Raw genomic sequence first — 13,427 nt, forward strand, 5'->3', positions numbered from 1 at the left:
AGGGATAGAGAAAGCTGAGCAATAAAAGATACGCCTTGCGTAGTGCATTGACCATATTTGTTTATTTAATCGGTTAACACGTATGAGAAACACATTGGTAGGATGCTCATGAGTTCTGTAATAGCAAAAATGCTTTTCCTGTCTTGCAGCTATGAGATATGCAGTTTTACCTTGTGTCATTTCATCAGGTATCAGCTCTGGATGAGGATGAGGGTCTAAACAGCCATCTTACCTACCTAATAAGCAAAGGAAATGATGAAGGACAGCTTAGCCTCTCTCCAGAAGGCAAACTCAGTGCCCTAAAGAGCTTTGACCGAGAGGTCAAAGCACATCATTCCATAGAGATCCTTGCTTTGGATTCAGGTACTGCATTGTGTTTTTTTTCTAGCATTACTGTAAAGTCTTTGGAGATTTGGATGGGTTTGGTATGGTGAAGCAGATATGGCTTGGTTAAGGATTCACTCAAAGGACAAATGCCCGACTAATTATTACTTACTACACTGGAGTTTTCCACACGGTTTTTGTTTTATAAGGTTTCAGTAACTGATAAGATAACCAACCAAAGTGGGAATGGGCATAAGCTGATTTGTGATCTCAACTAAAAGAAATCAAGTTTTATTTTTGCTACTGGGGAGTGGTGCTGCATGCTGTTGATGTTGTAAGTGTCAGATAGGATTATCTGGCATCCCTGAAAAGGGAGACCCTTACCTAGAAGAGAAGCCAGAATGGAAGGACAGTAATGGACTGGCATCTCATCCAGGACCCTTATCCAGACGGGGAAGGCTCCTTTTCAGGAATATGTTTGTTCCAGGCCAACTAGATGGAGGCATCCCAGGACCTCTCTAACCATGTGAACATCTGTAGAGCATGATGGGAGTCGTAGTGCCGTGAATCAGCCCTGTTGGGTCCCATGGGTGCCACCCAAGAGGGTGCTGTAAAGATTCATGATCCCTGTTTTTTGGGACTCCGGTTGACCCAGAAGTGCTTCTATCAGATCATGCCCTGGCACCAGAAGTATTCCTGGGTCAAACATAAAGGAAGCAATCCAGCCTCCTTCAGCAAAATCAGAATCAGGAGGAAGGAAGGCAACACTCACTCAGGGAAGAGGATGGAGAGAGAAGAGAAGGAAGGAAAAAGAATTGTAATTCATTGGTGCTACTGCTGGAGAAAACATCTTTAGAATTCAGTTATGTCCAGGATTTGGAGCTCTGTGGGGTCTCCTATCTCTCACAATGTGCAATTTGAAAATTCATTGTACTCCATACACATGAAAACATCACTACTATTAAAATATTGTACTTTTTAAAGATGTTACATTTTGTGAATGATCAATTTGTTAAGAATTAAGATTCCCATTGACATTTATTATTGCGCTGGTTAAGTGATTTTCTTCAGCTTTACATTAATTAATGGAATTTAAATTAAATGGAAAACATGCCTCGGTGGCACCTTCTACCATTTTCTTGGGAGTTTTAATATTATGTTAAGTCTAAAATGACATTTCAGTTAGCTGTGACAATTATGATTTTTTTTCACTTTTACTTGTAGGGTTTTGTTTTGCATAATTTATTGCTTGATTTAGTTACACAGTCTTTCAGTTAATAATGCAATCAGCCAAAGCTTTCAAATAATATTCAGAGAAACAGGCAGAGGCATGCTTGTGTTAAATGTGATATACTTAAAAGGTGTGCAAGCTATAAATAAAACAATCTAACTTAACATTCTTCAAGCAGCTTAACCAGTTCAGGGTTATGGGGAGCTAGTCACGAGGCATAGAATAACCCAGGACTGGACATCATTGCATCTTGTGGCCCACTCACACACCTATCCACAGGGCCAATTTAGTATCAGTAGTTAATCTAACATGTATGTCTTAGAGATATGAAAGGAAAACTCCTGTAGATACAGGGAGAAAGAACAATCTCCAAACAGACAGAGACCCCGAATACAGGATGCTGGATTTGTGAGGCGCCACCATGCTCATTTCAACTAAACTCAACATATCCAAGAATTCGTACAGTAAAGATGAGTCAACAATATAGAAAACACTCAAAAGTTTGTAGTTCCATTATCCACCTTAATAAAAAGACAAGTGACTGTCTATCTGGGCGGCATGGTGGCGCAGTGGTAGCGGTGCTGCCTCGCAGTTAGGAGACCTGGGTTCGCTTCCCGTGTCCTCCCTGCATGGAGTTTGCATGTTCTCCCCATGTCTACGTGGGTTTCCTCCGGGTGCTCCGGCTTCCTCCCACGGTCCAAAGACATGCATGTTAGGTGCATTGGTGATTCTAAATTGTCACTGGTGTGTTTGTGTGCATTCGCCCTGCGGTGGGCTGGTGCCCTGCCCGGGGTTTGTTTCCTGCCTTGCGCCCTGTGCTGGCTGGGATTGGCTCCAGCAGACACCTGTGACCCTGTGTTAGGATATAGCGCGTTGGACAATGACTGACTGTGTATCTGTGTTTTTGACAGGTTGCTATGTCTCTGTCATGCCAACAGATGACACTTGACAAACATCTATACTAATAAAATGCATTACATTTGTCACAAACACTAATACTGCTTTTATGAATCCCATATCAAATGGTATATAATGGAGACATATGCATTGAAATTGTCATTCCAACAAATGGACTGTCAAAAAACACTAACACTACTTTTGTAAATCCCATACCAAATGAGATTTAAAGGAGACACATGCATTGAATTTGTAATGCCAACAGATGGTACATTACAAACATTAACGTTGCTTTTACAAATCCCATACCAAATGGTCTGTAATGGAGGCATATGCACTGCAGTTTTCATTCCAACAGATGGTGTATCACAAACATTTGTAATAATAAAATGCATTACTATAAATGTTTGTGATACACCATCTGTTATTTTTTTATTTGTTCTATTACTACAACTAGTAGGGTTATAGGCTCATTATTGTCATGTGTACATAGTACAGTCAGACTCTTATTTGTCTTTGCTAGTCAACATGCAACATGTTGTCACTCTGCAGTACCATGACTAGCGAGTACAGCATCCATACCTCTAAAACGTTCTGTCTTGTGGTTCAATGAGTCAGTGGATTACAGTTCAGTGGTGGACTACACAGCCAAATGAGAAAACACACTCAGTGCTGCTCATTGAGTTAGTAGTTTACTAATCTACATCGTAGCCACTTATTGCCTCATACACATTTTTCTTCCATTTAAAACATAATGATGTTAAAATACAGCACTAATGAGAATTTTTTGAAAAAATACATGTGAATATAAATTTAAATATTTTGACTGTAATTTTTTTTATAAATTATAACATCTGGCAAAATTATTACCAAAAATGTTTTCTAAGGGGAGATTGATTTCCTCCAATTTAAAATAAGAAGTTTACAATGAAATTCCGTGAGCTAAGGAAAAAAAAACATTGGAGTTTAGTCATTTGGCAGCCAGGAAAATGTAACAACTGTTAGGAGGTTTAACAACTTTCTGTAACATGGAAGACTTGTTCTTATTCTCTTCATTTTTTTCTGTATGTACAGTACATTTCATTTTCAGGCTGTCTAGACTCTGTGTATGTATGGTTACAAAAATCACAACTTACAGTCGTTGCCAAAACTTTTGAGAATGACACAAATACTAGTTTTCACAAAGTTTTCTGCTTCAGTGTTTTTAGATCTTTTTCTGAAATGTTTCTATGGTTAGCTGAAGTATAATCTCAAGCATTTCGTAAGTTTCAAAGGCTTTTATTGACAATTACATCACGTTTATGCTAAGAGTCAATATTTGCAGTGTTGGCCATTCTTTTTCAAGACCTCTGCAATTCGCCCAGGAATGCTTCAATCAACTTCTGGGCCAAATCCTGACTGATGGCAGCCCATTCTTGAATAATCAATGCTTGGGGTTTGTCAGAATTTGTGGGTTTTTCTTTGTCCTGCTTTTTGAGGATTGACCACAAGTTCTCAATGGGATTAAGGTCTGGGGAGTTTCCTGGCCATGGTCCCAAAATTTTGATGTTTTGTTCCCCAAGCCACTTAGTTGTCACTTTTGCCTTATTTGATGAATTGCAATTCATCTATCACTCTTCATACTATTCTGGAGTATATGCAAATTGCCATCATAAAAACTGAAGCAGAAAACTTTGTGCAAATTAATATTTATGTCATTCTCAAAACATTTGGCCATGACTGTACACTAGATATGTGGTTTTCTACTGTAGCCACCTTAGCATTATGTTTACCCCCAGGAAAATAAGCAAAATACATCACATTTTTTTTCAATAAGAAAAAATGTTATTATCCATATTACTAAACGAGAATGGTAAACCGGAAGGCACGGACCCAGGTACACGGCGATGGATGCAGGAGACATAGTGCGCAGGCGCCTACAGCGCGCGTCTCATAAACTGCAAGTGATTTCTGATCCACCGCGAACGAAGGAGTCACGGCTCAAAAACGAAACAGCTCAACTAACGCCACACAGAAAAGAGGATTCCGCACTTTCACCCCAGAGTCAAACGGAAGACACTACGGGGTCCGCAAAGGTCCACAAAGATAGTACGGAAGGCGCGAGAAAGTACGAAAGGCGCAGGCGCCTACAACGTGCTTTTGAACTAAATGTCCACACTACACAGCATGGTCCGGGTAATAAGAATAAACGAATTCTCTGAATTAAACGTATGGCATCCTCACACGTCCAAACCATATAGCATATGTGAATCACATTACAGTGATGCATTATTAACAGTACAACCACAGAAAACGCTAACAGTAAGTGCAATTATCCATATTACTAACGGTAGACAACGGATAACTAATGGAGTCACGGTCACGGCTCCGGCTCCAGATCCAAAACGAAACTTTTCAACTAACGGACATACAGAAACGAGCCCACCTGAATACAATTAATGAACACAAGCGCCTACAACGCGCCTCTCAAACAGCAGAGGCAATAGATAAATGGCAAAGAAAGGAACGACAAACAGCCGCTAAACAATTCCGCCAATTAGCTGACACCGCATTCTGTAATGCGTCCACTATTAATGAACATTCATTAGGATTAATGAATATCTTTTGCTGTCATTGTCATTCAATTAACTTCCCTGAAGAAACAACTGGCAATACAACTAATGAGTTTACATGTTGTTGTCAAAGGGGTCAGGTTAGACTGCCTCCTTTAGATGAATATCCTGAATATCTACGGATGTTTCTAACTAACAATGTACCCGAAAGTAAAAACTTTATGGACTGCATTAGATCCTACAATAGTTCATTTGCTTTTGCATCTACCGGGGTAAATATCAGGCCACCAGCTGGCAATGGCCCATACCGCTTTCGCGTATGTGGACAAATATTACATCGGATTGGAACAGTGCACCCTGAGCCAAATCACGAACACAAATAAATCTATCAACGAATGAACCAATATATCTCATACATTCATCAATGTGTTTCGGGTTACCCAACACCAGGGGTTGGCGAGCGAAGCGAGCAGGGGGCGGAGCCCCCTTGTAAGTATCAGAAACATGTAAATACCAAAACATTAACGTAAGTACAATAGGATATACAGTATATGTCCAGTGTTCACTGCTGTACTGATGCTGATTTAGTGCATGTCCTTTGTGCGTCGTTTTAAAACATACAGTATCTCCTACCCACAGCCCAATGTCTCAATTGGGACAGTAGAAGTGTGTTTCTTTGTGCATTTTTCTTATATGTTTTCTGTAGCTTGAGCGTGAGAGGGTGATCTGCACAATCTATGCACCCTTTGTGTTATTGTAGGCTACCACTTAGTGACTTCCACATTTCCCCTGAAATGAACAATTACAGTTGCTGCATTGTGAACAGTGCTTAGGAGGCTAATGTCATTCTTGTCCTTCTTTTTGACACAAACTTACTTGCACCACGGTGAAGCTTCACAATGAATTTACCACGGCAGTTTGGTTGTAAAATGTCATGTGCATCGGTTTCACTATCTGTGTCAATCAGAGTCATCACTATCGCTTGATTCAACTAATGCTTCAGTTTCAGTTTGTTCTAAAACTGACCCTACAGCTTCTTATTTACACACCATTGTGTTTTAGTTCAAGGCTCTGCCCCACTCATGAATATTAACGAGGTGTGGCTAAATGCATAGAATTAATTATTCATGATTTTTTTGCAGCATATGGTTGTTGCATCCACTAGATGGCAGCATGATACTGTCCAGTGTGTGGCACAATAAAGCATGAATCCAAAACAGCACAGATCTCAAAACTTGATGGAAATGTTTAACTGGATTGCATAAACTTTGATCTGAGACCTCATTTGTTGCCACTATCTGCTCCTTTTGCCAGCATGGCAAGACAAACAGACTTGATATACTGCAGTAGCTCTAAATGTGAAGAAGTATTGCCATTTACATTTTTAGCCATTTAACTGGGTACTGTATGTTATGGAAGGCATTATATGAATATTGTATCTTGCTGTTTTTAAAACAAATATGGTAATAAAGCAAATAAACTATATCAAACAAAAGTTATGTCAAAGTCGAATTAAGCAAACACCAAAAAACAGTGAAACTAAGAAATGTTAATGGCAATGCTGAGAAACTGAATACGCAATTTCTCAAATCAAGTAATGGCAACCTGTAAGAAGATCCCTTATATAATGGCCTTGTAAGTATTTTGACCCATCTGAGTAGACTGCTGTAAAATCTACTGCAAACCAGACAAATCTCCAGTAAACATGGAAACAATCCACACACGGTGACAATATGTCAAGGTCTCATTGATTTTTGTAATTATTACTGTTGCTATTTTCAGGTTTTTTTTTGATATCTAAAAGATTGTTCTGGTTCATTTTATGTAATTTTTCAAATTTTATTGTCATTGCTTTTATTGTTCTAAATTTATATTCAGCGCCGCAATGGATGGATTCTCTGTTCTTTACATGGCCCTTTGAGGTGGCTCGCTATCCTTAAAAGGACTGCTCGCCTTTTGCCACACTAGTTGGAAAAGCATGTGACTTTGCAGGCTTGACATTTATGTAGGAACCGCTGCTGCCACTGGTGATGTAATGCCAGCTTATATTTGGTTGATTACTTGTCAACAAGGTTACATAGCCCTCCTGCTGAAGTCGTCCCCAGCGACCAATTCAAACTCTTTACAACGATACACGGACTTGTTGAAATGGCAGCGTGGTCTTCTCTTTCGCTTCAGTTATGCAGCTGGTGACGAGGGCATTATGAGAGCTGTTTTGTCAAATGGCACAGCTGGGATTTTGAGTGCTCTGCTGTCATGTGGTGCAGCAAAGCCATTCAACACTGATTAGTTGTAAGCAAGCAGGCAAATGTCTTTGTACGGAGATGCAAATGTGCTGGTCTCTTGGCTGTTTACCTACACTGAACTAGAGCTGCAAACCGTGTTCCAAGTCTGGATCTAAATTTTGAGACTCTCTCTCCATCACCACTTTGCAATGCCTCTACAATCTGCCTTGTCATTTGCCTACACATTTTTACCACTGGCTCTGCTTCTCACAGCTTACTTGGGGTCAGTGGCAACTCAATCTGTCACACTTTTCCCGAGCTCCATGAGTCTGAACCTCTACTGGCGTCTGTGCACTCAGTCTAATGAACCTTAGGAGATGGAGGAACAGTGGTGGAGCTGCACAGGTGTCAGTCACAGTTAATCCATATTACTAACCGAGAATGCTAAACCGGATGATGGACGCAGGCACATCCGGCAATGGGCCGTAGCTGCAAAAAGACGTACTGCACAGGCGCAAAAAGAGTCCGCGAGAGTCCGCTGAGGAGCCGAGAAAGGCGGACAAAAGAGGGCGAGAGAGGCGGATGAGGGTCCGCGAGAGGCGCAGGCGCAAAAAGAGTCCGCGAGAGTCAGAGAAAGGCGGACAAAAGAGGGCGACAAAGGCGGATGAGGGGCCGCGAGAGGCGGACAAGACCACAGAAAATAGGAGTGAGCACATACAAAAAGTAGTCACAGAAATGAGGCGCAACAAGCACCAAAAAAAGGAAAAGGCACATAAAAAAGTAGTCAAACGCGGGCAAAGCACGAAACACATTGCACACGAAACTAAACACACCAAAAAAAAAGAACAGACGAGCGCACAACAGCAGGGCACGACCACACCCCCCCCCCCCCACCCTACAGGCACTGGACGGGACGGGACAGGACACACACCAAGAGGGGGATTCATCAAGCCCATGGAAGACAAAAAAAAAAAAGAACACAAAACCACCCCACAGACCCTACAAGCAAGGGACGGGACACACACAAAGAGGGGGATTCAAACAAGACACAGGAACACAAAAAGAAAGAAGACGCTCGCGCAACAACAATCCCCCCCCACACATCCATAAGAAGTGACACCCAAAGCCACATATTCTAAAGTGAACGTCAACACCTTCACACTAGGCAGCATAGGTGTCGGCATAGGTGTCAGCATAGGTGGATGTCCTTTCAATAAAGCACTATTTAACCGTTCAACTGCAGAAAAGGATACATACTAACAGTGAGTGCGATCCTCCTTATTACTTATCCATATTTCGCATGCTGAGAAAGAAACAAGTCATGAATACACGGTCACGGGTACAAAACGATTCACGTGTCAAAGTGCTGCATCGAAATAAGCACGATTTCAAACCGAAAGAGCTCGCGTATCAGACATACAAAAAAGGGAGCGAAGAGACAGAATAAATGAACAGAGACGTGTGCAAAGCGCAAATGAACTGACAGAAAAAAAAAAGCAAGACGCGAAAAGCACAAAGCTCAAATGACCGACATACAAAAACGGACAAGGCTCGATACAAACAATGCACGGCGTAGACTGAAACGGACTTTGCTCAAAGCGGAGGCGAAGAAAAAAAAAGAAAAAAATAGCGCGTCACAAATAATGGACATGCAACAAAAAGGCAACCAAACGCAAAAAGCAAAACATGCCCGTCGCGGACATCAACGCCACACACCTGTTAAACGCTTACGCCAGTTGGCTGACAACGCCTTCAATAAGGAATCCACTATTGAGGAAAATTCTTTGGGATTAATGAATGTCATTTGCAATCATTGTCATTCACGTAACTTCACAGAAGAAACAACTGGCAATACAAATAATGAATTTACACGTTGTTGTCAAAAAGGTCAGATTAGACTGCCTCCTTTACATTCATATCCTGAATATCTAAAGAGGCTTCTAACTAACGATGTGCCTGAAAGTTAAAACTTTATGAACTGCATTACATCCTACAATAGTTCATTTGCTTTTGCATGTACTCGGCAATGGCCCATACTGCTTTCGCATATGTGGACAAATATTGCATCGCATTGGAACAGTGCACCCGGAAACAAATCAACAACGCAAATATGCACAAATCTACATCCTAGATATCAACGCATGAACCTTCCTGAAAACAAACAATGCACGGAGCCTATAATGAGAAACGTCACTCATGTCATAAACAATCACCCATTAGCTAAGTCTATAAAAATGCTACATGAAGTTGAAAAGGAGGCAAATACAAAAGCAAATGCAGAAGTTATAGCGGCAACTACAATTGCTTTGGTCTTGATAAAGGACAAAGAATAAGATCCAAGACGATACAATCTTCCCGTCGTTAATGAAGTGGCAATTGTCTTTCAAAGTAAAGATGGTGAGCCTCCATTTCACAGAGATATTGTTCTACATTTACGTCCTGATAAAAACAACACACCTACATTCCAACGCATAAACATTTGCTTTCCGCTTCTTAATACTTTAACATACCCCATATTATTTCCAACTGGACAGGAAGGATGGAGTGCTACAATTTCAAGAATTAAAAAACAGCAGGCACAGAGATGATCACGTGTATCCATGAAAGAATATTTCTCCTACAGACTCTCAGTAAGGGACGACTTTAATCCATTACTCAATGCAGGAAAGCTGACTCAACAATACATCGTTGACGTTTATGTTCGAGTGGAATCAAATGATCTGCAGTGGATAAAAAACAACCAGCCTTCACTTAGAGCCGGTAAATACAAATCGCTGCTGGACTACATTAATCGGGATGCTGACGTCATGGAGCACATTCCAATAAAACATTAATATATGCCAAACACTCTATTTGTTATTTCTATGCGCATCATCCAAAGCTGCACACTATTCTATATCTAATTCATACATCTCACTCTTTGTCATGTCCCAACGCCAGGGGTTGGCGAGCGAAGCGAGCAGGGGGCGGAGCCCCCTAGTTGTCTAATATCCTGTACTGCTGCTACAAACAGCACTCCAGATTATGGAATTCAGCCTCAAGACCCCTCAGAAACTCCTCTAAAGAGCCAAGCAAATCTGTTTTAGGTCCCTGAGTCACTTGGCGCTTTGCCAAATTGGACTCTAGGTCTTTTCTTCCTGCTATTGACACCAATGTAGTGTCAGCACTGAGCATCACAATGAATGGACTCTCTGCTCTTTACATGGCTCTTTGAGGTGGCTCGCTACCTTTAAAAGGACTGCTTGCCTTTTGCCAGACTAGTTGGAAAAGCATGTGACTTTGCAGGCTTGCCATTTATATAGGAGCCGCTGCCGCCAATGGTGATGTAATGCCAGCTCATACTTGGGTGACTCATTCCTGGCTGCTGTAACTTGCCAGTGCTGTTACAATATTATTATTCTGTGTAGGCCCCACTATGTTGATGAAGTTAACAGTGCCCAGTGCTAGCCATGGGAGCCAATGATGTTGTAAATCGAGATATCAGCGCACCACCAAAGATCAATGAAACAATGGCCAATGATTGCTTAGCTCAAGAACAGCACAAGGGAAAAATAAAGCTTTATATTCACTTTGCTTTTGATTTTTCTTTGACATTTAGCTTAGAATTCAGAATAAGGTATTGCTTATTGTGAAAAGCTGTTGGAAGTCATTTAAATTTGACCTCTTACCCTTTTGCACCTCTGACAAGCTGTTTTGGTTAACATGCACCTTAAAAATGCACAGAGAAACACACTTCTACTGTCCTAATTGCGACATTGGGCTGTGTGTAGGTGACATGTTTTAAAACGGCACACATGTACTAAATCTGCATCAGTACAGCAGTGAACACTGGACATGTCTTTTTTATTGTACTTATGTTAATGTTTTTGTACAATTTAGCACTTTGCGTATTGAGCAAAAATTAAATTTTATAAATATTCATTTGTGTGTCAGCTCTCAGTGTTGAGTATTTGATGTTGATGTTCAGATATCTTTTAGTACTATTATTCGATATTTCTGTATGACAAAATATGTTGACATTGGGATTTCATTTTGGATTTGTTTGCATTGTGTTGCTGTTTTTTGTTCCCTTGCTTTTCGTGATTCCTTTACTTTACTTAAAAATAAATCAACAACTTTATACTGTTTTTGCTGACCTTTGGGACCAGAGGTTTCATGGGTTTCCTCTCATCCTTTCTGGACATTTTGAACTTTGGATATTTAAAAGCCTTAGACTCATTTTGGGGTTAATGCATGCAGGAAGTCGGTTATTTGAGTTTGAGGCTAGGCTGCCTGGGGCTGTCTCTGGGACGTCTGACCTGAGTTAAGTGCTGGTCTGGTTTTTGTGTTTTTTTTATCTTGTGACACGATTCTCGAAATCCCTAAAAATAAAAAAATGCCTAAATTAACAAAATATACAAAAGCGAAAAGCAAACACAAAAGGCAAAAAAAGCTAAAATGATATGTATATCATTTTCCTGGTGCTCCTGGAAGATTCTCTTCAAAAGCATTTTGTGAAAAGACAGAGCTAAGCACTCCCTGGTGGTCCACATTCTGCCGGCACTGGCATGTTGACATGTTTAGTCATTAACTGTGTTGGTTTTGTTCTAATTCCCTAAAGTCTGATGGTTCATCTTCTGTCTTGTGTCTGCCTGGTTGTACCAGGCTACACCTTGGTAATGCCATGTCAACCTACAGGATGGATTATTATTATTATTATTTATGCAACATAATGAAAGCCAGGAAAAAATCATAAGGCATCTGACTATAGTGCGTAGCAGTGGAAGAATTGTACCTGATTTTCTTTTTTTGCAATTTTACCCTTTCCGCCTCAGAGATCAGTAGTCACTTCTATGACATAACTAAATTAAAAATCATTGTTTTGGAAAAAATTGGAAAAGGGGCTTTTCACGCACCTCTCTCTCTCAACTTGCTAGCTTGGAAAGCTGTCTGATTTTGTTTGTGTTGTTGTTCTGAAATTAATTTTGGAACAGCACAATCTCCTTTTTAATGCAGCTATTTAATCATGGCATTAGTAAGCCAGTAAGCCAGGATGTGCCACTTTAAATCTACTGATTGACTGAACTGGGGCTAAATGCTTTTCATTCAGGCTTTATTTAATGAGCAGCTTACCGCTGCTTGTGGCATTTTGCAATATGCTGTTGCAGATTTTGGAATAAACTGGCTCTGAGCGAATGTATGTAGCTGAAAAAAGTGCCAGATTTTATATTTATTTCAGAATTCATCAGGCGATAAGGCCAGCTTTAACAAACACCATGGGATTTATCAAGCTTGGTGCAAAATTGGTTTGTTATGTTGTGAAAATCACTAGAGGAAATTCATAAAAACTGCTGACAAGAGAAGCAGACTGATTTTCATGGTACTTTACAAAACAGTCATGCCCAAAAAAATAGTTTTAAAGGTTGGCAGTGATGGCATAGAACTTAAGATGGTTCAAAGTTAATGTTTTTAAAGAAAATGCAAAGCAATTAAAGTAAAATCAGGTTTGTTTTGATCAAATAAGAGGCTTAATTTTTATCACTGTCACATTTCTGTTATTTCAGAGCTTTGTAAACACATATTCATGTCTGGCCCTTCACTATGTGGAGAAAGTCTTCTATTCTCCTCATGTCCACACAGTTTTTCTGAAGTTACCGCAAACCAGGGTTAGATACTGCCATCTTTTCTTTTGGATAGGGACAGGCTTCTTATGACCTTGTAATATAAATATGCAGGTTCATTAAAATAAATGAATTAGAATTTTAATTAAAAATTTCAAGCAATTAATGTAAAATATATTAAATAATGTCACGCTTGGGTCACAGAATTGCACAGAAAACAGAGGAGGTTGAAGAGACTGGAATTTTATTCAAACACTGCAAACAAACATTTGTCTCTTTAAAAGGTTTTAAACGTGCTCCTTGACAGGATAGAGCTGACACTTCCGTTTCTCAATTAAAAGTAAGCACAGGTATCTTCTTCTTCGAAGGAGTATGTGTCAGGAGCAGGAAAAGTCTGAGAGAGAGAAGGAGAAGCAAAACAATCAATTCCAAACTGACAGAAGCCCGTACAAGCTTTTTAAGTAAGCGGAGTACCGCGCGAGAGGCATATTACGCGACAGAGCCGCCAGAAAGGTAAGGACGAATGTGAAGGTAACCTGTCAACGTTTTTCAGGGGTTTTCCCAGCAGCGTCTGTATTCTCTGGAGGTGTGATCAGCT

General features: G+C 40.3%; 1 protein-coding gene across 1 annotated transcript in view; it reads left to right on the forward strand.

The window, feature by feature from the left end:
• LOC114650928 (protocadherin Fat 4) overlaps positions 1 to 13,427 on the forward strand; it is a 163,036-nt gene that overhangs the window by 37,438 nt on the left and 112,171 nt on the right. Inside the window, exon 5 of the mRNA XM_028800871.2 lies at positions 189 to 363. Coding sequence (XP_028656704.2) covers positions 189 to 363 — 175 coding nt within the window. The remainder of the gene's footprint in view (positions 1 to 188; positions 364 to 13,427) is intronic.

The sequence above is a fragment of the Erpetoichthys calabaricus genome, chromosome 4 (assembly GCF_900747795.2).
Source record: "Erpetoichthys calabaricus chromosome 4, fErpCal1.3, whole genome shotgun sequence".
Taxonomy (NCBI): domain Eukaryota; kingdom Metazoa; phylum Chordata; class Cladistia; order Polypteriformes; family Polypteridae; genus Erpetoichthys; species Erpetoichthys calabaricus.